The sequence below is a fragment of the Gasterosteus aculeatus genome, chromosome X, assembly GCF_964276395.1.
Source record: "Gasterosteus aculeatus chromosome X, fGasAcu3.hap1.1, whole genome shotgun sequence".
Lineage (NCBI taxonomy): Eukaryota > Metazoa > Chordata > Actinopteri > Perciformes > Gasterosteidae > Gasterosteus > Gasterosteus aculeatus.
This window is the reverse complement of record NC_135698.1, coordinates 4309223-4334402: the sequence shown is the minus strand read 5'-3', so window position 1 is coordinate 4334402 and position 25180 is coordinate 4309223. Positions and strand designations below refer to the sequence as shown.

The 25180-nt window shown below is 45.3% G+C and overlaps 3 protein-coding genes across 3 annotated transcripts; 1 reads left to right on the top strand and 2 right to left on the bottom strand.

Annotated features, from left to right (window-relative positions):
- Positions 1 to 1617: 1617 nt before the first annotated feature.
- On the bottom strand, positions 1618 to 8954 carry pla2g15 (phospholipase A2, group XV). Its single transcript, XM_040162788.2, has 7 exons — positions 8576 to 8954; positions 6507 to 6663; positions 5431 to 5549; positions 5211 to 5309; positions 4234 to 4458; positions 3236 to 3348; positions 1618 to 2615 (listed from the first exon to the last, which is right to left on the bottom strand). The coding sequence occupies exons 1-7, from the start codon at positions 8736 to 8738 to the stop codon at positions 2214 to 2216; spliced, it is 1278 nt and encodes a 425-aa protein (XP_040018722.1). The 5' UTR covers positions 8739 to 8954; the 3' UTR covers positions 1618 to 2213.
- Positions 8955 to 8959: 5 nt separating this feature from the next.
- lcat (lecithin-cholesterol acyltransferase) lies at positions 8960 to 15845 on the bottom strand. Its single transcript, XM_040162787.2, has 7 exons — positions 15185 to 15845; positions 13292 to 13448; positions 13032 to 13147; positions 12664 to 12759; positions 11702 to 11926; positions 11337 to 11532; positions 8960 to 9835 (listed from the first exon to the last, which is right to left on the bottom strand). The coding sequence occupies exons 1-7, from the start codon at positions 15333 to 15335 to the stop codon at positions 9472 to 9474; spliced, it is 1305 nt and encodes a 434-aa protein (XP_040018721.1). The 5' UTR covers positions 15336 to 15845; the 3' UTR covers positions 8960 to 9471.
- Positions 15846 to 17447: 1602 nt separating this feature from the next.
- LOC120809155 (SUMO-activating enzyme subunit 2) lies at positions 17448 to 24784 on the top strand. Its single transcript, XM_040162786.2, has 17 exons — positions 17448 to 17689; positions 18658 to 18741; positions 18868 to 18938; positions 19040 to 19104; positions 19423 to 19523; positions 19612 to 19733; positions 19834 to 19901; positions 19982 to 20103; positions 20815 to 20914; positions 21129 to 21280; positions 21400 to 21493; positions 21614 to 21726; positions 22022 to 22177; positions 22370 to 22466; positions 22891 to 22996; positions 23116 to 23258; positions 23716 to 24784. The coding sequence occupies exons 1-17, from the start codon at positions 17549 to 17551 to the stop codon at positions 23943 to 23945; spliced, it is 1965 nt and encodes a 654-aa protein (XP_040018720.1). The 5' UTR covers positions 17448 to 17548; the 3' UTR covers positions 23946 to 24784.
- The last annotated feature ends 396 nt before the right edge of the window (positions 24785 to 25180 follow it).

The following is a 25180-nucleotide window of genomic DNA, read 5'->3' as shown; positions in this document are numbered from 1 at the left end:
CTATCTTGGCACTTCAATTTTGACCCAAACTTCGTACTTGGGAACCTTCCCTGGTTTTCCTGGCACAGCCAGGGATATAGTGGACACTCCCGACCCACCAGGAGTGGGACTGGAAGGAATGGAACCACCCCAACTTTCAGCTGAAAGCTGCCCTCAACTGTAGTGAGTGTGATGACCCCCGTAGGGTACTCTTTAGAGTCTCCGTGTACGCAGCAGACCGGCACCAACTCCCCAGGATTTAATGGTTCCAGAAGATGGGCTTGGACGAGGGACACAACACTGCCCAAGCCTACCAGCGCTTCTATATCTCTCCCATCCACTTTGACTGGTATCATATGGACTAGTGATGTTTCCTCCACCTAACAGGAGGGGAACAAGTGAGCGAGTATTCCACCCGATGAGTCGGCTTTGTGCATCCATGCACGGTTCCCCGGACAGTCCCAGGATTTGTGGCCTGGCTCTCCATTGTTCAGGTGTCCTAGTCCTAGGTACCTCTTCCCTTGATCTCCGGTTCACCTCAGGGCCCGCTTGGGTTGATTTCAGCAGATCACCTGTAACCCTTTGGCTATCAACCAAGCTAACCAGGTCATCTGATTGCATCATTCATCATTTTCTTGGCCTCATAGCGTAGAGATCGCATGTATTTGTCTATCACAATCCTCTCCAAGACACTTAGCTTCTCCAGTCAGCCAAGCTTTGGTTACTTGACCGAAGTCATACATTTGTGTCAGTCATGGAACCTCTGGGCTTTTGCTGCTAAACTGTAGCCGTACATTGCCAGGATTCCCTTTTTTAAAACCGCATATTCCTTGTCCGGGTCCATAGGGAGGTCAAGGTAGGCTTGCTGGGCTGGGCGGACAAGGAACGGGCCAATGAGATCTGCTCAGGTCTTGTTGGGCCAGCCCTCCCTCTTACTTGTGCGCTCGAAGGCCATCAGGTAGGCCTCTGTATTGTGGCTCTGTCATTTTAGAAATGAACCGGGTGGGATTTGGCTGACTGGTCCTTTCTCTAGGTGTGTGCCTGCCTTCTGCCTTTGATCCTCAACTGACCTTTTATGAACATATCAAATACCTCTGCGTCCTCATCTCAAATTCATCTCCAAACTCCTCACCACTTTCACCCTGTCAAAGCTCGTCCAGGCCTTTAGCTCTAAGATGGACAACTGTAACTAACTTCTTCAAGTGTGTGTGTGAGATCATGGGCAGTCATGTAGAATCGGTTTAGTTTCAGGTGGGAAGGAGTCAAGGATGGCTAGCAAATGTTGCATATAGAAAGCCCTGTCTTTGTCATTTTCAGGTTATAATGATGGGGGGATTGAGATTACATGCCTTGTAATATGCAATCATATCATATGCAATCAAGCACCAGGGAAAAACCTGAGTCTCATTCTGACAAACCCCTGCATCAACGCAAATGATTTCTTAGACAACATCTTTATGTGTGCATGCTGTGTGTGTGTGTGTGTGTGTTCGTGTGCCCGCAGGATAGTGCCCGCATCCTACACCGTCCATCACAATTCCGCAAATTAGGCGTCATTGACGGCGCCCTCCCCGTTGTCACCTTTTTCACCCCTCCTGATTTTGCAGGTCTGATTTAAACCGCAGGTATGCCAGTAAGTGGACTCTATCCATTTATTCTTGTTTAACCATCACGTGACTAAAATCCACTTTAAAATGTAAAAATGCACAACACAATTGAAACAAAGCCCTTGGACCATCAGGGGATTACAACTTGACCGCATGCAAAAAAACAACAACAACAACAACATAGTTACACTGAGAAAGCCATAAAAAAGTATCTTTCCTTTTCAACGTAACAACATTAGAGTCAACAGTGTTCAGAAATCATTTCACAACATTCATAACTTTGATTAATTACTCTGGAAAGTGGCCCATACAAACACAGTGCTGTAGCATGAGATTTTTGACTAGGTCAAATCAGGGGGTTATTTAAAAGCTCAGACCAATATAAACATCTTTGTATACAGGCTTACCCAAAGGCAACTAACGTAAAATGCCATCTTTGTAAAATTACAGCTATAAAATTATTTAAAAACACACAATTCCAATAATTGTTCCTAAACAACATAGGCGCACAGGGAAACATTTGGCAGTTGGTGTTAAGAGAGACAGGCGAGATGAGTCGGCACCTCTGTGTGTGTGTGTGTGCGTGTGTGTGTAGTTTGAATAGCTCAGCGGGTGTTGCTGTGGATATCACGGGGATAAAAGCACTTTCTTGATGTAAGCCACGGTCGTGTAGTTCACCAGCATGTCCACGTGTTCGTTGGCTGGGAGTTCCAGCAACGTCACCGGCTGCTTCTGCCGGCCCACCCACCGCCTGCACTGGACGGCGCTCCATAGGTTCACCGTCCCGTCCCCGTCGCCCAGCACCACCGTGGGCTCCACGTCGGGGAAGTCTTCCGAGTACTTATAAGCCTCGGCCGTGGCGACGCCGCTGCCATACAAGCAGTGGACGGCCACGCCTGGCGGCGTGAAGTCGGCCACCAGCGGCTCCGTGTCCTGCCGCATCTGCCAGCCGTCCTCGAAGTCGATGTCTGTGTAGAGCCTCTTGAAGTCCAGCACAGTGTAGTTGGTGGTGGGTGTCTGCACAAACACCTGAGGATGGACGGAGAGGAAAAAGTGTTTCTTTACTTGTTTGAGTTTTACCATTTTCATTTAAAATATATTTTTTCCATCCTGGAGTTTTTAAAAGATAGCTAAAATGTTTCATTCTAAGAAAACGTGCATTTTTGTTGCTCTGTATTAATCCAGCATGCTGGGATTTACATTAATAATCACCGCTGGCAGTGCCATTTCAACAGGTTCCCCTTCACCTTCATTGAAGATACATTTATAATTGAGTTGCGCTATCTTGAAAAGCTGTTTTTGCCATCACGAGAGAAGTCCTTTGGTCAACTTGACTAAAGGTGCAATACTCACTCTCCTTTCTGCCAACTTTCAAAAGAAGTACTTGGTTCTTAAGCTGTTAACATGCTGGTTGCTCTTTGTCATTGAGCTGTTATTGCAGCAGTTGCCTGTTGCTACAGATGACAGTTAAGTGATTGCTGTGATAAAAGACAGATGCCGAGTGTAAAACCTCAAACTGGCCTCTGAAGTTCTGTCCTAAAATCAGGGCCGGCCAGAATGTCTTCACTTGTCGGAGAAAGGTTTTCTTTTCTCAGTTTTCTTTGAACTAAAATGTGTCATCCAAAACAAACACACAAACACACACATACCTTATCTTTGGGCCAGGAGTTGGCATAGGGGAGCAACCAGGTGGTGGAGACAGCAGAACGTTGCTGGGAGCGAACCTTCAGTGAGCTGATCACCGGGATGCGGTTATTATCACCTGTGGGTAGACAAACAAAACTGTTGAGGGAGAACTAAAACCTGGCTGGGAATTTTCAGCCTCAGACCCCAAAACCAGCGGGGAGCAGTTCTCTGTTCTGTGTGTGAATGTCCTGTGAGACACAGATACACGGTGCAGTGTGTTGTACAATCCCGTTCACCAGTGTGGCAGGTTGTACGGGTAGAGCAGGGAAACGTTTACAGCCAATTGAGGATCGGATGTCAACGTCCTTTTTCCATTTCAGCGTGATCAAATGAAGGAACAAAGTACGGATGAGACCCGTCGTTCCACCACACAAGCTGTCCAAATCACGTGCTTTTAAACGGCACTCGTCTACCTGTTCACAGAGCAGCATCTCCTGTAGCTCAGCTAAGCTATATAAAGCATTTTAGCATATTTAAGCCAATTGTATAGGGTTTCTTCCAGCAGCCACTTAATTGTCATCAACCTCGTCCTGAGCTGCAGCCTTTTTATAGTTCTGGTAAACCTACGTAGAAACAGACTGACAAAGTTAGCAACTAGCCAGGGGCCGTAGCGGAGCAATTAGTGGCCCCGGAAAAAAGGGAACATGCTTTACCTCAGAGGGCTTTTAGTTTGGCAAAATGAACTTTGAAAATGAACAAAAACAAAAGTGGACCTTGAGTGAACATGGCGTGATAACGTTCCGTAGCCTCAGATCCTTTAAATCTGTGACCATTCTGAAGGATGGGACCGACGGACAGACAACCTGCCTCCAATACGGAGGCATAAATACAAGTGAAGACTGATTTCTGTGGAGATTGTTTAAGTTCTCGTGAAACTTTGTTTCATTTTGGAATTTTTGGGTGACGACCGTATTTGTCTATTACAAAACATAAAGCGCATCAGACCCGCTCCACCTCTTACCGGAAATGATGACACGGAGGGTCTTGGCCACGCCCCCCCACGGCGCTCCCAGAGAGATGAAATCTTTGATGTAGCGGTCTTTCCAGGCCTGTGGCTGCTGGTTGAGGAAGTACAGGGTGTACAGGTTTCCCATGCTGTGAGCGATGATCACCACGGGCCCCCCGGCCTTGTGCGCCATCTCCTCAATCATCTTTTGCAGCGCCAAGAAGTACTCCTTATTCTCATCTGGTAAGACAAAAGAACAAGAAAGAAAATGAGAAAACTACATTCCCCCTTTGGCCCAGGAGTGAAGTTCAAGAAATTTATTGGAACACTTTGTTTAATTCCTTGCTGGATTTGAGATGGAAGCTACAAGGGGGGTGCAAACCCCAAATCCCACAAAATTGACAAGACTTTGAAACATCCCACCCTGAACATATTCCTATTATAATATTCACAAGATTATGATCCTGTTGTTAAATATGTTGCTGAAAATAAATTGTTTGCACAGAAAGTAAGTTAATTTTATTGCAAAAAATTTTAAAAAAATAGTCTACTGTGGAGTGAAAATATGTACTTACTTTAGAAAGAAAACAGAGTTTATATATTGTAATGCAAAACCAAGATGGTGTGACCCATGTGGGATGGGCCCCTCATCATCCATTATGTTAAAGTTTGGGAACTACTGCTCAAAGGGCACTGGACCAGTTGAAATATGTGTGGCTGATGACGATGATGATGATGAATATTTCACATTCTAGTAATAGATCAGTTACAGACCGGCTGATATATTTTACTTGCAGTCTGTCTTGTATCAAGGACAAAGAACCAAGTGTCTTATGTTATACACTCATGAGATCATTATGGGGCACAAAGTGAACTGAAAACCAGTAAGAAGGTAGACGAATACTACGTGTGCGCTTGCAGTTAAATGTCCAAAGAGACTCTGTGTGTGTGTGTGTGTGTGTGTATGTGTGTGTGTGTGTCTGGTTTCTTACTGGGGGCTTTCCTCCAATCATAGGGAGCTCCTCTCACGTCATCATCTCTGGTGTAGCCCCAGTCGACCATTGCCTGCACTATATTGAAGAAATACATGCCTAGGAGACATGCAGGAGAGGAGAACGACACTTCAGTGGAGTCCGATTCCTTTTGGTCAATTTAGACCTCAAGATAGTGAGGACAACTCGCTCTTACTGCGAGCCGTTTGGTTTTACTCACCCACACTGCGTTTGCTTGGGTCCAGATACTCCACCGAATAGGTCCGTCCAAACCCCGGGACGCGGATTTCCACACCCGGCGGCGACGAGCTGCTGTGTGTGGTCCTGTTGTAGATCAGTCTGCAAACACACAAACACACACACACCATTTGACCAGAGTCATTTCTGCATCCGAGGTGAACCACAAAGCCCCACTCACATAGCTTTCAGTACTTGACAACAGGACCGCTTCCCATTTCAAATCTCCATCTTACATCAACCGCATTGGCAACAACGCAGATGTAATGGCACAGGTCTGCGTTCTGACACGCAAAAGGCAACATTTACAAGAAAATGCTCCCACAATACAACGCAAACCCCCCCCCCCAAAACCAGAAAGTTGAACTGAAACTGTATCGCTCGGTTACATCGTGCCAAGTCCATTTAGCCTGATGCTCCTGCAGTGAGCGCGAACAGTCCTGTAGTGTGACTCGTTAACACGTGACGGAGTCTATTTAGTCCATTTAGTCCAACATTGTCCTGTAAATTTTAATTGGAGAAACTTTCGTAAATTATCGGTACTTAATTCAAATTCAGACCGATTACTGAACTTTGCCTAAAGATGATTGTACAATCTAATCTCTGGTTTCCCACCACCTTTTGTTAAACGTTGATTTTCTGAGCTCAACTATTGTGTATCTGCGTTAAAAAATGTGTATTTTGAGGCCACAAAGATGCCATGCGAGCCAGTCCCATGAACGGCCTTCACACCATCTGCCAGTTGTACGAGTCGCCCCATGCTGCTGCCTCGGTTTCACAAGAGGAGCATCAGTCAAGATGACTTTGTCAAAGATGAAATAAAAAAAAAAATCAATCTTCTATCCTGTTTCCACCCTTACCTCGCTGATACAGAGTCCAAAGTCAGGATTTTCAACGTAGGTCAACAACTGTTCACACAAAGTCAACCAGGTCATTGACCCCGATCTACCAAACTCCGTTATGTGACACAGACAGCATGACGAGAATGTGCACAAACACAAAATCACAATGCGATGAGATTTGCATTGATAGCTGTTTCATAATTCCTTATTACGATACCTCATGTTGTCCACCCAACAGTCTATGGCTAGGGGGATCAGCAGCTCCACGTTGAGCCACAGCGTGAAGAAGGAGTCGGTCTTCTTGTAGCAGATGTAATGGACCACACTGGGTTTGTCCAGCTTTGCCTCCAACTGGTTGCCCAGATCCCCCGGAACTGCAACAGTAGCCACGTTAGCAATGAGAAGCATTTATCAGGCATACTGTTAGCGCAGGTACATATACAGTGTAATGGCAGTAACACATTTAGCATATGCTTGGTGCCGTTGCACTTTATATTATCCAATGTGTTTTTGGTTTTGACATTCGCAATTAGTTTATCCATTTATGGACAAAGTGTTTTTGTTCTGCTATGTGTGCTCTGCTGAAAGATAAATTCAGATGCGTACACTGGAATATGAAGCCACTTCTTAATGTTTGATGCCTTGTAGAAAGCACATACACTTCAAAACGCACTCATTTTTAAAAAAGGAAAACGGCATATGGACATTTTCAGCATCAGTTTTTTGTCCAAAAAAAAGAAGAAATTAGTGAATCTAATTAGAGGTTCAGAATCCGAACTAGAAACATTCATTGTCCAAGTATGTTGGACATTGAACAAAAAAGAATAAGTTAGAATTAAATTAACAATAGAATATAAAAGAGATATAACATAATATCTTAAATACAAAAAAAAAAAAAAAAGCTGGACAGGCAAACAGAAAATACTATATAACAATACTCAGTGTTTTGTTTAAAGATTACTTAAATGGGACGGGAGTGACACGGTTTTATTATTAACATTTCTTTTGACTAAACCGCACCAGTTGACAGAATGTTTTCCCGCTGGTACATAGTTTCCTTTGCAGCAACACTCGCTTAAGACATCTTGTTGCTTCAGACTGGATCCTCAAACAGCGAGTTCTTCTCTTGCAGCATTAGATGAATAATCAGCCCTTTTGGTTGCGTCACTGTCAGTGTATCACAACATTACAGAAGCAACACAGATACAACTATCATTATTTTTATTATTATTTTATAATGTCCACTAAATGATATCTGCCGAAGACAGATGGAAGGAAAGATAACACATATTTTGAATGACACGTTCGTGTGTGTGTGTGTGTTTGTCATACAATAAAACTATTTTAACCACTGTTATATAATCAGAAAGGCATTGGTTTCTCGGAGTAGTCTTCTGATGTTGAGTAGGTATTGTTTAGCGATGAGTAACCTTTGCTGTCACGGTCAATCAAACAAACTAACAGCACGGGGTCACTGCAGGTCAAGTAGCAACACGGCCTGCTATCAGAGGCTGCGGTTGTAACTCGACCAAACACGGATAAGAATCCCATAAACCCAAATCCCGTTGATAATGGGGTGTGAAGAAGCAAAGGGATTTGCACATATGAACTGTTGATTGGCATTACGGTACATCTCATAACCTGGATTGTGAACAGAAATTTATATAAATTGTTTACATAACTGTCTCAGGATTCAACCGTCTAAATCAAGGCTTTGTCCGTGTCCTGGGTACGTGGTTTGCTTAATGGAGTCATTTTCTGTTTCCAATGGTCATATGATGAGTGAAGTTACACTGATCTGGTTGTAAACAACCGACCATGACACACGCACTACGCCCATTGAACACGAGGACTGAAATATTTACTGATCTCGCAAATACATGTCAACACTAGCGTTCATATCTTTGTTTTACATCTCCCTCACGATGCCCTGCCTAACACCTTTCACAAATACGACAAATATTAAAAACGCATTCTTTAGACTGACTGATTATCAATCAACGATAACAAAATACATTTAGGAAAAGTAGCAATATAAACGAAGTATGGACAATTTGGACGAAGACGTTGTGCCCGAATTGTCTGAATACTATCCGAATTTGAAATGTGTTGGAGGTTTACTTCAAGCTCCCAACGCCCTACGAGACACGCGAGGAGGTCTTAAACGTGCTGAATTCTGAAGGGAGTCTGGTCCATCTTCACTACCGCAGCTAGCTGTTGAGCGGCGTCAATAATAAGTTACGCCATTATTTAGCACACCGGAGAGATAAAGAAACAAACACTTACTGAGAACCACGGGGGGCCTCGCGGGCTGACAGGACTTGTCGCCGTGACATTTGTCCAGCGGGATCCCTCTGCTCGGAGCCGACAAACACCACAACGACAACAACAACAACAAGCCGACTCGCAGCAGCGGAGAGCGGGCGGTTACGCGCCGCCGAGCCGCCATGGCTCCGGATCTCTCATAGACGGACAGCCATGCTGGTGGCTGTAGGCAGGAGTCTTTGCTAGAATGTAACGGGGGACGAGGAGAGACGGGGCAATAAGAAGGCGCCGGTCACGAGGGGCAGATTACTTGGCGATCCAGCCGGCAACGCAACTTCCGCAATCGAGTCAGAAGTCATCGACCGGAGATTAAAGCGCCGCGTTTAGACTCTACAAGCGTGATCGTTTTTTTAAAATGATGTTGTTTTATTATCAGTGGAAACATTCAAGTACACTTGGCCTTCATATAACAGTATACATTATCGTCGCTAGTTTATGAGAGTATAAACCGTGTGTGAGCCTTGGGGTATTCTATTCAAAAATATTTCATACAGAAAAAACATATAGCCTTATAGAAATAATACAGGTACAACCTTAAAACAACAAAGAAGGGCAAATGGTGAGGTCCCCTATAAACTTTCCATTACACTCACCTCTTCTCAACTACTTTTATTATTATACATATGTGTCGTTGGGTGAGTGGGCCCTTTGAAAGCAATAATGAAGAGAACATCCATCAAAAGTAAACATCAGGGTTGTGTATTTTTAAGAAGATGTACTATGTGACACTATTTGAAGCCACCTGAATGGACATTAAAAGAAATACAACATTGAACAAAAGCAAGAGTAGGTCGACTTGTAAAGAAACCGTCACTCTGTGTATTTACTTCTTTTTTTCCACTTTTAAAGGCTTTTGCCTATTCACCCTTAAACCGGACGTCGACCTCACTGGGCCTGTCTGATCGTCCCTCCAGGATATGCTGGATTTGATTGAGCACCTGTTCACTGAACACTATGTCTAGGTGGGCCAGCCCTCGGTACTCTGTCACGTGGACGGGCTTCTCCTGTTGCCCCTGCCAACGTTTGCAGAGGCTCATGCTGAAGCTGTCCACCGTGTCGTCCCCGTCGGCGTAAACAAAGTCCACCGGGTCCATGTCGGGAAACTCCTCGTCGTAGATGTATGTCACCGGAGTCGGAAGCCCAACGCCATACATACACCACACCTCGACGCCAGGAGGCTGGAGATCCCCGGTCAGGTTCTTGGTGTCCTCCCACATGTGCCTGGAACAACAGTGTGATTGGGTTGTGAAAAGGAGCGGTACAAGAAGCAACTATGGTCAACGTTCACATTTCACTTTGATAGTGGATCACAGGGCTTCTTATGAAGGGGTTGGTTTGCATTGATGAAGCCTCACAGGATCATCATGTCACTGTGCAGCTTGCTCTATGGAACCTCACTGCATACTGCAAGTACTCCACTGAGGTTCTTAGTCCCAATCAAATGATTAAAGAAAATCTGTTCAAATGTAGGTTGTATGTCCGATTTACAGATGCTCTAAAATATAACAATTCTTCACATTGAGTTTTTAAAAGTCCGATATCGTGCTCATTCCCAGGTTCATACAGTTAAAACACTTTATTGTCCTTATATAGGGTAGGAACCTTTGGGGGCTCGGCAGGTGTTTCCAGCCGGAATAGCAAAACAGTTTTTGACCACATGCTGGGTAGTGCCATGTTACACACGCTGGGTGGATGGTTGTTAAACGTATGACAAGAAAGTTGGAAAATAAATGGACTCAACAACACAAAGGCTACAGGAGTGTCATTCTTCCGTCACGGGACAACAGCGGCGCGTCAACTAGGGTGTCCGGACAAAATGCCTCAGTGGCTTAAAGCGTAGGCTTAGCCTCTACAGTCCTCATACTGTGTGCCTGAGTATAACTGTATTCACCCTCAGTCTGAAAAGCCCCTTTTTCCCACCGTCTCGCTAAGCTTCCCCTGCTGAAAGAGCTTGGATTGGTCAGCGTGTTCAACTGCACGGAGCTTAGCGGCACCGAAACCGTACGGAAATCCTGACGGCTCATTTTAAGGCACAGTTTCTGAATATGGCCGGTGTATTTATACACATTGTATACATGTGTTAGAGCAGCGATTCCCAAAGTGTGGGCCGCGAAGGTACTGCAGGTGGGCCGCGAGAGGTCATTTAGAATACATAAATAAAATGTTTTTGATTTTCAATTTTGAAATTAATATAAAATTATTTATGATTTAAATTCCGTGTTATTCTTTTATCTGACCTATTTTTGATCCGTTCGCTCGAAACGGCTGCTCTTGTCCGCCTGTCGTCATTCAACAGAAGGTGCCGCCAAATAAAACAATGTCAAATGGGGCGCCCTCTTGTAGTATTAAAGTAAATATATATGAGCTCCGGAGAAAATGGTATACAAAACATACATTGTCGGTTAATACATTTTTAATCGTCCCTAGTTTATGTTTTGATCAGAGTTGTGACTAAAAGTTTGGGTGGGCCGCAGAAGATTTTCAGATTTCAAATTGGGCCGCGGCATTCTTGAGTTTGGGAACCGCTGGATTAGAGCATTGTCTACCATGAATGAGTGATGTAGACACTCCATACTTATCTGCTGCCAACATCTGTAATCTACATAATTGAGCAGGTTATCATGCGCCTTCAGTGGCACAACTGATACTGATATAATTAAGTCACCTTTCTGTAAATCATTAAAATTCCCAAAGCAGTAGGTGGGTGAAGCATTCGGGTTACCATCCGTCCTCAAAGTTGATGTCCGTGAAGAGGCGCTGGTAGTCCTGGTTGGTGTAGTTGAAGGTTGGTGTGGAGATGAACACGTGGTCCTTTGGCCAGGCGATCTCAGACGGCAGCATCCAGGGATTGGTCGTCGACATCCTCTGCTCCTCGCGGATCTTGATGTTGGAGATCATCGAGATGCCGTCGTTATCCCCTGGGACGTCGGGAAAAGGTCTTAATAAGTAGCCGTTGCATATGCCAATTTGAGAAGCCAGAATGTAAATCAGGTGGTTGTTCTCTGCCCTGAGAGGTCGTAATGTGGAGAACGACAAAGACGAAACATTCGGAGCCTCTTCTATCGGGCTGTATTCTATCGAGAGTACCTGACACCATGACTCTGAGGGGTTTAACAGCACCACCCCAGGGAGCTGCCAGGGAGATGAAGCCCCTGATGTACTTGTCCTTCCAGGCCTGAGGCTGGTGGTTGAGGAAGTACAGCACGTAGTGGCAGCCCATGCTGTGTCCCAGCAGGTAGACGGGCTTCTGGTACTGCTCGTACATCTCCTCAACCAGCTCCTCCAGCTTCGTGAAATACTCCTCATTGTCATCTGTGGGGGGAAGGTGACAAAGATAAGTGTTGGTAATCTACACACGTTGTCAATATGTTGTATTACCACCATGTTATTGTGTGTCTAACATCCTAGCATTTGTTGGGGCCACGTGAATGTTTTCACCTTTTTGCTATGTTTTGGTCTCCATCAGCGTCTTGAGGGGAAATACATATTTTAGCTGCTAAATGTTGGATTTTCTTCAGCCACTGGTCACTGTGGCCCCACTTTTACGCCACAATGTGCCGGAGTAAATCAGTATCAGATGGTTTAGCAGGCACAAAGTGAATATAAGATAGTTATACATCGTGTGACCCAACAAGATTTCAAGTGAATGCTAACGTAGCTCTGCGCTTGCTAACATGTGCTCCATGGCAACTTGACATGTGTCAATGGTACGGTATGTCAATCTTGTGTTTTGGGCTTGCTTCGAGCTTGCTGCCCTGGAAGTGGCCAAGAAATTGATGCAGTTGTCCAAAAAAACAGTAATAATCACTGGAGCTTTAAATCACTTTTCGGGAGCCATTCATGAGTCACACACATTTTTCTCCGTCATTCTGTTGTTTAATCCAGAAATATCAGAGAAATGGAGACCAAACAGCAACTACGCAGGTACGGTTCCTTAAAAATGACCCTTATTCCTGTCGCCTTCATGTTTCTAAGCCAAAACAAGCTATAAATGCCTTACAAAGTTACTGTGTGCGTGTGGATGTTGCTTGTGTAGTTTTGAGACTTACTAGGAGCTAATCTCCAATCATATGGCGCTCCTCGGACAGTCTCGTTTCGGGTGTAGCCCACGTTGACCAAATGTTGCACCATTGTGTAAAAATAACCTGCAAAAAAACAAGTAGCACTTAGTCAATAGTCCCAGACGGCCGAATCAGCATTACCGGGAGCGAAGCGGCTGAGCATGACCAAAGTGCATCTAAGACACTCAAAGAAATCCAGAGTAAGAATCAAGCCCAGTGCCTATTCATTTGTGTAGGACAAATTCCTAGATAACATGGCTTTAGTGAAATATTTTCTCATTTCTATATGATTAAACAAAGAAATGCACAGGCAGAGAACAGAATCCACCAGCGCAGAGGCATCTTCATTTTCTCACCAGCCAGTTTGTTAGTGTCTAGAAACTCAATGGGATACGTCTGCCCGAACCCAGGCACCCGCACCTGCACCCCCGGTGAGTTGGACGATCGCCGACTCGTCCTGTTGTAAACAAGTCTGTTGCATGCCGACCCACATTCATGTCAGTCCAGATGCACAAAAAACATTTGAGATATACAAAACAGTACAATTGATCTGACTGGATTTTGAAATACTTCAAGGTGATAGATGACACAGGCATTAAAGGGAAGTCAACGTTACCTAATGTTATCGATCCAGCAGTCAATACCTATAGGCATGAACATGTTGAGGTCAATCCACAGGGGGAACCAGTGCTCTGTTTTCTTGTAGCACAGCCAGTTGACCAACGACGGCTTGTTTATCTTTGCTTCCAGACGGTTCCCCAAGTTCCCAGGCACTGCACACACACACACACACACACACACACGAGTTACACTGCGAGGTCCGCACGGAAAGGTCACGTGGGTCGGGGGTTAAAGGTGATGAGGAATACAGGAAGTAGAAGACATCGAATAGCACCCGCAAGGCCATCGATAAGTGCAAGGGTGGGAGGGGGGTAATTTAATCATTTAAAATGTCTGTATCCTGTAATTGGAATCTGTTAGCAGAAAATAAACCCCGCGGCAGATCTCAATCCCTCGTAAACGGTTTGCATCAAGGGTCCTCCAGACCCCTCGTACAAGGCACTCCAGAGGGGATCTGTTTGAACGAGGGGTTCTTCATTTGATATCAAGTATTCAAAAGAAACAATTTAAACTTTAGAGTGAATATCCCTCTTTGGGAGACATGAAAGCTGTGCCAAAGGTGTCCAGCTGAAAGGTTGTTCGTCAGTGCTGTAGGTCAAAGGTCGCGGGCCAGCCTTCTTTGCACTATACACTGTATTAAAAGGGACACTGAGACTGAAACTCAACTTTGGCTCTCAAAAATCTTTGGGACAGCCATGAAAATAGGAAACGGTGATACAATCTTATCTTTGATCTCTTCGTAACACAACGGCAATATTCAATTTCTTTGACTGTGTTTCATCAGACAATCCCACTGCTTCACAATATGTGTGGAATCCCTCGACTGGGAGTTCCTCTGGACTGCGTGGGTCGCTGATTTGGACAATGACCTTCTGGCTGCAAACAATGAGTCATAAAATGTGGGAAGAGAAACCGTCCCTATGTGTCGATTTAATAAATTAAATTCCAAATTACGGCACTTTATACAGCACCTTTCTTCAATGTAAAATAATCCTAAACGTTGACTGGTGTCAACTAGCAGGTGAGGAATGATTGTGACGATCAAGTTGCTACAACACGTTCTGCTGCGGTGTTTTATAGCATGTACACATTTCACTGTATATCGGTTTTGTACTTTGATATTTTTTTCACACAACCAATTGATTAGAGTCCCGGTTCACTAAAGGGCAATTTCTATCCGTACACCAGAGGCACACACTGAACTTAAAACTTGCAAACATATTTTTTGCAAAGTGAAGGAAGGTGGCTTAAACAGAAGGCCCCATTTACCCAGAATCCATAGCGAATTTGTATTTAGACGTGAATATGAATTTTTGAGGACAACACAGTCGGGGGCTTTTTTTGAACTGAACTGAACCCTGATCACAGGAATACAAAACCAATAGAATTATTAAAGATAAAAGATGTGGAGAAGGACAAAGGGGGACGTCGGTATGTGACGCATCTCGTTGAATTCATTGAAAGGCCAAATGTATGTTGCGAGACATTAAAACTCCTAAGGCTGAAGTGTGTGTGTGGGGAAGCAGGAAGCAGGAGGCAAAGAGTACAACACGTGACCAAATGTACATCATGTGCGTGACCCCACGGATCGCAGAGACATAAATGTCCTAACCCCTCCCGGCCCCCTACGTCGCTGCAATACCACACCAAAGAGCACCGTAACCAACAACCCAAAAGGAGACGATTTTCAACTTTAAATCTGTCAGCACGGCATTGCAAAATAGTTTTTCAATATATTGACATTAACCAGGGGCCACGCACCCAGCGTGGAGCGTTCAGGGCCCTCCTGCTGTCTGCTTAAAGACAGCCTTTATGGTGTGACCCCGACCCGGTGGACGCACTGACTCCTAACCGTAACAGCCCCCCCACCCCAACCCCCCCAGCTTACCGATAACGAGCGGAGGAGTACTGTTGCTCGGTAGTCGGGATTTGGCGTTGGGCGGGAAGACCACGTTGACGATCCAGAAGCCCGAGGAGTGGTGGAGCCCCAGCAGGCCGACGAGCAGCAGCACCGGGCCGACGCGTCTTGCGGCTCCCATGTTCCTGTCAAACTGCTGCGGCGCGGGACGGGGCTTTTCCTCGGTGTGTGCGCGCGCGCGCGTGTGTGTGTGTGTGTGTGGGGTGGGGGGAGAGGCGGGTCGGTCACAAAACGGTTTGCTCAGTAGAAACGTTAAAATTGCCCGGAGCGAGTTTAAAAAACAATTTTACAAAAACCGTCGTCAGCCCACGCGCGCGCACCCGGCCATCACACGGCTGTTTGACACAGGTCACGTTAGGTCAATAACACGTGTACGGCGTCCCATTGCCCTATTGATTCCCCCTACATATTTACACAACACAACGTAAATAATTGACAAGGGTTATTGACAAGAGAACATCATTTTCTTCCCCCGTGACCAGAAATAAAAACGTGTTTCTATTCAAACAAGTCAATGTACGTAGATGTTCTTGTATATTTGTGTTTTCGATCAATGCTTGCTAAAGGTGAAGGCTTATGTTCATTGTAACATTTACATGATATGACTCAAGAAAGCTTCCACACGTGACCCACTCATCCGAGGGCTCCCCGACAGCGAGAACTTTCCGGCCCACCGGTGCGGCGTTCAGGCTCCGCGTAAACTCCACACCTTCTTACGTATGCGTGTTTGTGTGAGCCAGGAGAGGGGGGCATGTGTGTTTCTGTGAATCCTACCGATTAAAAACAGCAATTTTAGGCAAAGCGTTTCTACTCTATGTTACATTTACGCCGCTAAGGAACTCCGTATTTAAACAATAGGAGTTTTATTTTCAAAATTCAAATTACACAATTTTAGATTCAGATAGTCCCTGAAGGCAGCATGTGAAAACAACCGCCACCAAACTTTACTGTTGCCATGGCTACAGGGGTCGTATGCTCAGCAGGTGAAATGAACTCTCGTCTGAATCCGTTATTTGAACACTTAATCAGGCAATGTCGTGTTTGTTTCACGCTGTGAGAAAACGCTGCTAGAAACTTCCATGAACATATGTGTTCATCGCGTAGCAGCATCGTGACCATAATGCACGCGGATCACCTGCTGCGCTTCCCTCGTGCACGCGGCCTCGCTTAACGCGTGATCGCAAACCTGCTTCATTTGAGTTTACCAGAGGACACGTGACACACACTGACACACACACACACACACACACATATAAAATATGTTGTTTTTATATACTTCTAACATATGTGATAATTAACAAACAAATCTAAACTGAAAAATGTCAAATCCTATTCTCCGGGGAAATGGACAGTCAGTTATCGTTACTTTGTATTTCATGTAATGACACAGTTTTACGTATTGAAGTCCTCACGCAATGACGTCACAACGTCCTTTAGCAACTTTTCGCAACAAATTGTCGTCCCCGTAGCAACTTCCCCGGAAAATGTGTTGCCAACATTTCTACCAGAGAAGTTTGTGAATATTAGTAAATCCATGTCACATGAACTTTAGAAAATAACGGGGAGATGATAATCTGTCAGTCCTCGGCGGCCTTCTATGATTTTAGAGTTGACTCTGAGAGATTAGTTATTACTCATATTAATGAGGTTAGTTGGGAAAGATGGGCAATAATTAAAATAAAGGAAACCAAATAATCTAAAAAGAGAACAGTCGATTGCCAGCTCCATTAATCCCGGTCAACCCAACAACCCCCAAATTGCTCCGGCAGGCTGTTCCTGCGGTTTATGGGTGTTATATCGTTCTGATGGGCAGGCGGCACCGTGTTTGGCTTCTAACATCAGCAGGCCTATATGAACAGGTCTTTCCACAAAACATGTGGAAATGTTGAGAGCTGGAAGGAGAGTAAATGATTTGGGTTGAGTGAGTTGGTTGGCAACAAGCAGACCTATGAGGTGGGAAATATTAGATGGGTATTATGTGTCAAGAATATACTTACATTAGACTACATGTATCAAAGCGTATTAAATGCTGCGGGGGTCTACCTAATGGAGATATGTGTGCTTCTGGCACCGCAGAGTATTATAGACTACCAGACAATCTCGGAATTAGGCTCGACATTTTATAATTCGTTTGTTTATCTCAGGTTTTTGAACAACCGCAATCCAATCTTCTAGTTGCCAACAAATCCCAGAAGAGGGCGCTAATCAAACAAACCAGAGCCTAAAGAAGCCCGCAGATGAGGTGGACTAACCCGGAAGTAGGCGGGATTTTAGTTCCGTAGAAGAAGAAGCTATCGGTGCCGTAGGCTCTGGTTCCGTCTCTAGCCGGTCAACATGGTTCAACTGGTTGGTTCCCTTCGTAAAGAGCTCTCTGACACCCTCTCCACTTGCAAGGTGCTGGTGGTGGGAGCGGGAGGGATCGGCTGCGAGCTGCTGAAGAACCTCGTCCTCACCGGCTTCAAAAACATCGACTTGGTCCGTCATACTAATGTTTGTGTGTGTGTGTTAGCTACCTAGCTATCATGCTAGGTCTTTGTGCTGCACAGACTGCCTGGGGAGGTTGTGTGGGCTTGGGCTAAATCCCGGGAGGGTGTTTAAACGCATTAAAACATACGAGTGTTCGTGGCGGTTATATCAGGAGCCCCCCGTGTCCCCAATGGCGCAGTTTAAAGGGCAAGTCCGGCATTGAGGCCGGTAAAATGTGAACACTTCTGTGGCAATAGTGGCTGGACCGTTTGGCGCCATCGGCACCGCTAGACAACTTAGTTAGCCAGACAACTTATTTGGAATGAGACGGAGAACCAGCCGGATACATAGGCGTACGTTGTTAATTGTGTCAAGGTTATCAAGTTCTGCCTTCTTTAAAGCTTTATTTAGTAAATTAGCGTCTGTCGGTGTTGCTAGTTTATTTATAGTGCCACTTATTATTAGTTGCGGCCGTTGGTGGTATTCGAGGGACAGCCGTCAGGTGTCTGAAGCTGAGAATCACTGGATGTCAGTGAAGGCTTCATCAGCCTCCCGGTGTCGTCGCAGATTGGTGATAAACTGAATATTAGATTGATGCTTACCCTTATTTCCTTCCTTTCGAAAACGAGCAGAAGACGTATGTTTGCCTGACGTATGTTGACTTTCTCTCAGCTCTTTTTTTTTACAAGCATATGTGATTGAAGTTTTAAAGATTCAGTCACAGTAATACGCTGCATATTACCGCTTGGGCTTTTCCCAGTGCCACTGGGGGAGATCCAATTGGCGTTTGCATGGAGAATACCTTATCTAAGATGTTGTGGTTTGCGTGTCATCATTTACACAGGCCGACATTAAAAAAAATCTAACTTATAACCAACAAATGATCGTGTCAAAAGCTGTGACGGGTTGGTTGTAGGCGTGATGTTTCAGCACATGTACATATGACTAACGCCACCGCCCTATCGATATATCTGCAGATCGACTTGGACACCATTGATGTCAGCAACCTGAACCGCCAGTTCCTCTTTCAGAAAAAGCATGTCGGCAAGTCCAAAGCCCAGGTAATGTTGACCACTGTTGCTGGTAGTTAATGTCGAACACCGATGCAACACGCTGTTCTGTCTCTACCACCACATGGCAACTAAATCATTGTTTGCACATTTGTTCTTGTTGTTGTTGTCTTGCAGGTGGCCAAGGAGAGTGCCCTTCAGTTCTGTCCCACTGTGAACATCACCGCCTACCATGACAGCATCATGAAGTGAGTTTCTTTGTTTATTGCTGACTGAATAAACTGAGTTTTATCGTATTGTCCCTTTTGGATTTGAAACTGATTGTGTCTATTTGTTTTCCCTCAAACAGCCCTGAGTACAATGTGGAATTCTTCAGAAAGTTCATGTTGGTGATGAACGCTTTGGATAACAGAGGTATTGTTATGTCACCAGGGCTTTCAACTTTGAAATTACACAATTTTATAATTGTGTAATTAACAAATAACGAGCACATACTAATTTGTCTGTAGTTGAATGAAATATTTTATTTTATTTTATGTGTTACGTAGCCTAGTTACAGCTTAAAATAATTATTGAAGCTGTTTTCATTTGTCATGCATTTAGTATTCACTAGTGTAACCAAAAATAGGTTTTGCCATGTAATTATTTCATATTTACTTTTTGAATGACAAAAATGTACCGCTCTTCTGGCAACGCATTATAATGACGTGGAAACCCCTCCTTTCTCCGTAGCCGCCCGTAACCATGTGAACAGGATGTGTTTGGCCGCAGACATCCCTCTGATAGAGAGTGGCTCCGCCGGATACTTGGGGCAGGTCACCGTCATCAAGAAGGTAGAACGCGCTCGCCGACATGCTGCGTGGCACAATTTCCATTTTCCCCCCTCTCTCATCGCGTCCCTTGTCTTCCCTCGCTCCCCAGGGACTCACCGAGTGCTACGAGTGTCAACCCAAGCCCACCCAAAAGACCTTCCCGGGGTGCACTATCCGGAACACGCCGTCCGAGCCCATCCACTGCATCGTGTGGGCCAAGTACCTCTTCAAGTAAGTCGTTTCCATCATGCCTGCGTACGAGCATCGTTCCGGTTGATTATGCCGAACCACAGAGGCCTCACCTCGCATCCTGTGTCTGTCGCTGCTACAGTCAGCTTTTTGGGGAAGAGGACGCCGATCAAGAGGTGTCCCCCGACACAGCGGACCCGGAGGCTGCATGTGAGTGAGAGTGAAGCGCTGCTCATGAACCAAATCTAGCCATTTGCTGTGACCCAAAAATCCATTTCTTCTGTAAACAGGGAATCCCGAAGACACGGCGACCCGCGCCACGGCCTCCGACAAGGACGGGGACATCAAGCGCGTCTCCACCAAGGAATGGGCCCGCTCCACGGGATACGATCCCGCCAAACTCTTCAACAAGGTCAGAGGCGGGCAGACCACATTCAGAATTCACAATTTGTGTGCTCTCAATGGCAGTTCATGGTGGCACATTTTCTGGCATGCACGCGTCACATTCATAATTTCAAGTGCCAGCCTTGCTTAAGCAATGTGTTCACTACAGGGTTGCTGTTCGACTGCTGCTTCACTTACTTTGTTTTGCCGGCGTTTCTAAGCCCAAACGTGTGTGTGTGTGTGTGTGTGTGTGTGTGTGTGTGTGTGTGTGTGTGTGTGTGTGTGTGTGTGTGTGTGTGTGTGTGTGTGTGTGTGTGTGTGTGTGTGTGTGTGTGTGTGTGTGTGTGTGTGTGTGTGTGTGTGTGTGTGTGTGTTGCAGGCTTGTATTGGTTTTAGTATCTGCTGTGTGAGCTCGGTGTGTGATTGTTTCCTGTGAACAGCAAAGCCCCCACCGTGTGTCAAATAATGGAAACAGTCATCATACCAAGTTTCCTTTACTTTAACGTAGTGCAGTTTTGGTCTGTTTTCCTTCCATCTTAATGGTGCCTGGTAGAACATATAGCGTCTTTCAGGGAGCGCGTTGTACCACGCCGATGGAAAACTACCGTGCATCGTTTCTAATAAGCCCTGTTTTGAAAAAGAAGTGATTTTGGTAATAAATGTTCCTGATTTGAATCCGTACCATATTTACTAAAAACGTAGGCCAACCAGCTCTGTTCTGATTGGCTCTTTTCTGCAGCTTTTCAAAGACGACATCATGTACCTGCTGACCATGGACAAGCTGTGGAAGACGAGGAAAGCTCCCACACCTCTGGACTGGCAACAGCTGGAGAACAGTGGTACGTTTCTTTTGGGATTGTGTCACTTTACCCCTCCCCCCTCCCAAAATCTCCATGTTCCTGTAAGATTGTCTCCTGCAACTTCCGTTGAAAACAATGAGCATTACCCCCCCCTCCAATGGAGCTCTAGTTCTTGCTCTATCTCTATCCCTGCGCACGCGTCGGCCTGTTAACTCGTCTCCTCTGCTCATGTTCCTCGGCACTTGTCTCCCAGCGCGTCCCCAGGAGGTGTCCGCAGGCTCGGGTCTGAAGGACCAGCAGGTTCTGGGTGTTTGGGGTCTCTGCCAGCTGTTCCAGCGCAGCGTGGAGACCCTCCGCTCGCAGCTGCAGGAGAAGGGAGAAGGAGCCGAGCTGGTGTGGGACAAGGTGACGTTATTATGTCGTCATGAACCCATTTGAAGAGGCAGATGATAAAAAGTTCTATTTCACACTTCTTTTTATCGTAAAACCTTTTTATAACATTTTGTGTGTCTTTCTGTCCTCAGGATGACCCCCCCGCCCTGGACTTTGTTACCGCCGCAGCCAACTTACGGATGCACATCTTCAGCATGAACATGAAGAGTCCATTCGATGTGAAGTGTGAGTTACTCTTATTTAAAGGTCTATTGTACATGAAGGGAGACCATTCCATATACACCTGTATCGCCCATAAAAAATAACGCCACCCCGCCCTAACTTTTTTTCTTTTGCGTGTTTCAGCCATGGCAGGTAACATCATCCCCGCTATTGCTACGACCAACGCCGTCATCGCCGGTCTCATCGTGCTGGAGGGTCTGAAGGTCCTGTCGGGGGAGCTGGAATCCTGTCGCACGGTTAGTGGCTGCACCGTTCCCGCCTGTAGCGAAGCGCTACGGAATGATAAAGAAGCATCTTGAAGCTTTATCCAAAGCTGGGAAATGATCCCATCTGAATTTTTTAATATCATCGATGGTGGGACAAAATCTAAAATGAATGTCCAAAGTCATTGCTTTAAGTTATTATCTTTATGTCTGATGCAAACAGGAGTAATTCATTGGTAGTTTAAAAACTATCCCCCACAACGTCATTCAGTCAGTCTCACGTCAGTCGCCATTTGTACTTTTTAAAAAAAAATTTTTTTTACCGCAGATCTTCCTGAACAAGTGTCCCAACCTCAGGAAGAAGCTGCTGATCCCGTGCGTTCTGGATCCGCCCAGCGCCAGCTGCTACGTTTGCGCCAGCCAACCCGAAGTCACAGTCAAGCTCAACGTCCACAAAACCACGGTGCTCTCTCTGCAGGACAGGGTAATACGACGAGCTGGTTGACCCAAGTCTGCCGCCTCAGGCGACCTCCTTAGACATAAGCCTTGAAATGCCTGAGAGAAGCCTGTATTTCGTGGACCGTTTAAAGCCCATAAAATACCAGTAAATATCAAGATGTGTACCGCCGCGTCACTGAATAGCTGTTGACAGGATGTTCTTGTACGTTTCGATCAGATCCTGAAAGAGAGGTTCGGGATGGTGGCTCCAGATGTTCAGATTGAGGACGGAAAAGGGACCATTCTCATTTCCTCGGAGGAGGGGGAGACGGAAAGTAAGCAGGCCGGCGATGACTCTCAATCGCATTGTGGATGTGCCACTCCGCCAGAGGGGGGCGCTGTAGCTGCATCTGTCTAATTAGTCCCAAGCTAAAACTGGTCAGACAGAAGGGGATTAAAAAGCCTTTCGTGGACACAACCAGTTCTTTTGCGACGATTTTGCGAATTACAGAGTTGTAATTGGGCAGTTTTGTGCTTTAGAAATCGATGTGTATACATACGTATATGTACTTTTTGAGTGGATTCGTTCATTCAATGAATATAACCTGAATGCATCATTCATCATTATAAATGTAGGGAATGTATTGTGGTTTACAGTCTTAAGAACATTTGTTCCAAAAGATTTGGGGGAAGATTTAATAATGAATCAAATGTCCCCACATGTATAGTAATAAAAACGCTGTGTGATTTCAACCACAGCCAACAACAGCAAAAGTCTTGCTGATTTCGGAATCCGCAACGGCAGCCGCCTCCAAGTCGACGACTTCCTCCAAGACTACGCGCTGCTCGTCAACGTCCTGCACACGTATGTACTGCCGGTCATGTTGTCGCGCGAGTGCATTGTGCCCATATTTCACCTCTAATGTTTGTGTGGTGTTTTTTTGGTGACTTTCACACATGTTCTGTTTGCATCTTTCTATGCAGTGAGGAGCTGGAGCGGGATGTGGAGTTCGAGGTCGTAGGCGAGGCCCCGGACAAAGCTCCGCCCCCTCAGAGTACCCAGGAAGAGGTCAAAAGCATCACCAACGGCAACAAGGACTCTGCCCAGCCATCCACCTCTTTTAAAGGTCAGCAGCAGGGAACTTTTTTCTTCTAATTGTTTTTAGTTTGTTCTTAGTTCACATCCGAGTGGTGCTGGTCTGCTTGCCTCTTGTCTCTAACGCTGATGAGTAGGAATGTGTGCGCTGCTTTGTGTTATCGCTCCAGACGGTTTAATGGCCTTTGTTACTCTGTAGGTTGATCACATCTGGATTATGTAGATATGTAATCTTTCATTGTGACAGACGGCCGTTAGCAGTAGGAGCTGCAGGTTTCAAACCGCTGTTGCTTTGCGTCCGCTGACATCGTTATCTTCTAGATAATAAATCTCTTACTCTTTTGATTTTAATTAACCATTCGAGTGTCACAGAACCGTGTTATTCTTTTTGTGCAATTTTTTTCTTCTTCCGTAAAACGCGTTTGTACCGGCCTGTTGTTGTTGTTTTTTTTGGTAACCTGTGAAAGCTGTTGTCCGCCACCTTTCAGCTCCAGCAGAGGATGATGATATCATGATCGTTGACTCTGGTGAGGAGGAAGAGGAGGAGGAAGGGGCGTCATCCAGTACAGCGGCAACATCTAGCGGCTCCAAGAGGAAGCACTCCGACGCAGAAACTGGAGAGACCTCCACCAAGCGCCTGCGGACGGACCAATCGAGTGCGGCTGCTGCCACCAATGATGATGACAACGACGATGATGACATAATTGCTCTTGACTGAACCCCCCCCCCCCTCTCTTTGTTACCCTGAAGGACTGAGGAGTCTTTGAAGGCTTTTCACAGTTGAGTCCAGACTGACCGTAGGTTTGAGTAAGACACCTCTTTCATGAACAACAGTTGACTGCCCTGGTTCGCCCAGCTGTGGTTTCTCACCCCAACCCTCCCCCTCCCCCTGCTCTGAGATGATGCTGTAAATAGGTTCTACATTTTAACTTTTTGAAAAATCCGTACAACTTCTTTGTTAATTTCTCGTTCCTACAAAAAAAAACCTCTTGCTGGTTTGGAAAAAAGTTTTTTTTGTTGATTTTGTATTTTTTTATAAACGTAATGTATATCTCATGCTATTACACGAGAGAGGGTGTTTATGTGCTTTGTGGTCAGGTGAAATTTACAAGATGTAAAGAAAATGTGTGACATGGGTTGTGATATTGATCTCGGTGCTTTTGTGGGAGAGTAGGCGGGTGGGGTTCAACAGACTGGACAAGGAGTCTAAAGCCAAGCTCAAAACTCTTCCGCGGGGGCTGTTAATGTCCCTGTTTGGACACGTTGTGCCCTGTGATGGCGGGTGGGGGGAGGGCGTCAGTTTGCTACTTTTCCAAAAACATGTTTTGACTGCCAATTCCAGGCAACGGCCTGCAGGTTGTCCTGATCCTCGGGGCTGTGCCTGAGAAGCAGTCGGGCCTTTTTCACACCAGAGGGACATAAGACACAAAGCGTAGCCGCTGACCCCCTGCCTTCTTCTCCTCTGTCCTTAGTTTCATCAATTTAATTGCGATCTGATTTGTTGTTCTGCCGAGAAACCTTTTGGACACAAAGACAATAATAAACTCAACAAAGACACTTGCTTGTCATTGTCTTCTTTTTATCTTTATATATTTTTTTATATATATATTTATATATTATAGAAAAAAAAAATATATATATATATAATATACATATATATATATTATAATTATATATATATATATAATATATATATATATATATATATACACACACACATCTATCCAATTGTTTTGAAGGCAAGGAAGATAACCCCGACTGATGACGGGTCGACGAGCCTGATTGTGGTTAAACTCTGTCCTTGTTCAGAAGCTGACCTCAAGTAAAAGCCCAAACAAAAACATGCCCATGTTTTGTTTGATGTTCTGAATACGTTTGTTCACTTCGGGGGTTAAAGTCTCTCACAGAGTGTGACGTCTTTAGGAATAACTGTGATGTAACACTAGGACAAAG

What these genes read in the sequence shown, in the direction of transcription:
- pla2g15 (XM_040162788.2), bottom strand. Translation starts at nt 8,738, where the DNA reads ATGGCGGCTCGGCGGCGCGTAACCGCCCGCTCTCCGCTGCTGCGAGTC. An exon ending in TGTTGGGTGGACAACATGAG is followed by an intron (nt 5,550 to 6,506) that starts GTATCGTAATAA and finishes GTGTGTTTGCAG; the next exon opens with ACTGATCTACAACAGGACCA. An exon ending in CCTCCGTGTCATCATTTCCG is followed by an intron (nt 3,349 to 4,233) that starts GTAAGAGGTGGA and finishes GTCTACCCACAG; the next exon opens with GTGATAATAACCGCATCCCG.
- lcat (XM_040162787.2), bottom strand. Translation starts at nt 15,335, where the DNA reads ATGGGAGCCGCAAGACGCGTCGGCCCGGTGCTGCTGCTCGTCGGCCTG. An exon ending in TACTCCTCCGCTCGTTATCG is followed by an intron (nt 13,449 to 15,184) that starts GTAAGCTGGGGG and finishes GTGTGTGTGCAG; the next exon opens with TGCCTGGGAACTTGGGGAAC. An exon ending in CCTCAGAGTCATGGTGTCAG is followed by an intron (nt 11,533 to 11,701) that starts GTACTCTCGATA and finishes CCGACGTCCCAG; the next exon opens with GGGATAACGACGGCATCTCG.
- LOC120809155 (XM_040162786.2), top strand. Translation starts at nt 17,549, where the DNA reads ATGGTTCAACTGGTTGGTTCCCTTCGTAAAGAGCTCTCTGACACCCTC. An exon ending in AGCGGACCCGGAGGCTGCAT is followed by an intron (nt 19,902 to 19,981) that starts GTGAGTGAGAGT and finishes TTCTGTAAACAG; the next exon opens with GGAATCCCGAAGACACGGCG. An exon ending in CCGAGCTGGTGTGGGACAAG is followed by an intron (nt 21,281 to 21,399) that starts GTGACGTTATTA and finishes TTCTGTCCTCAG; the next exon opens with GATGACCCCCCCGCCCTGGA.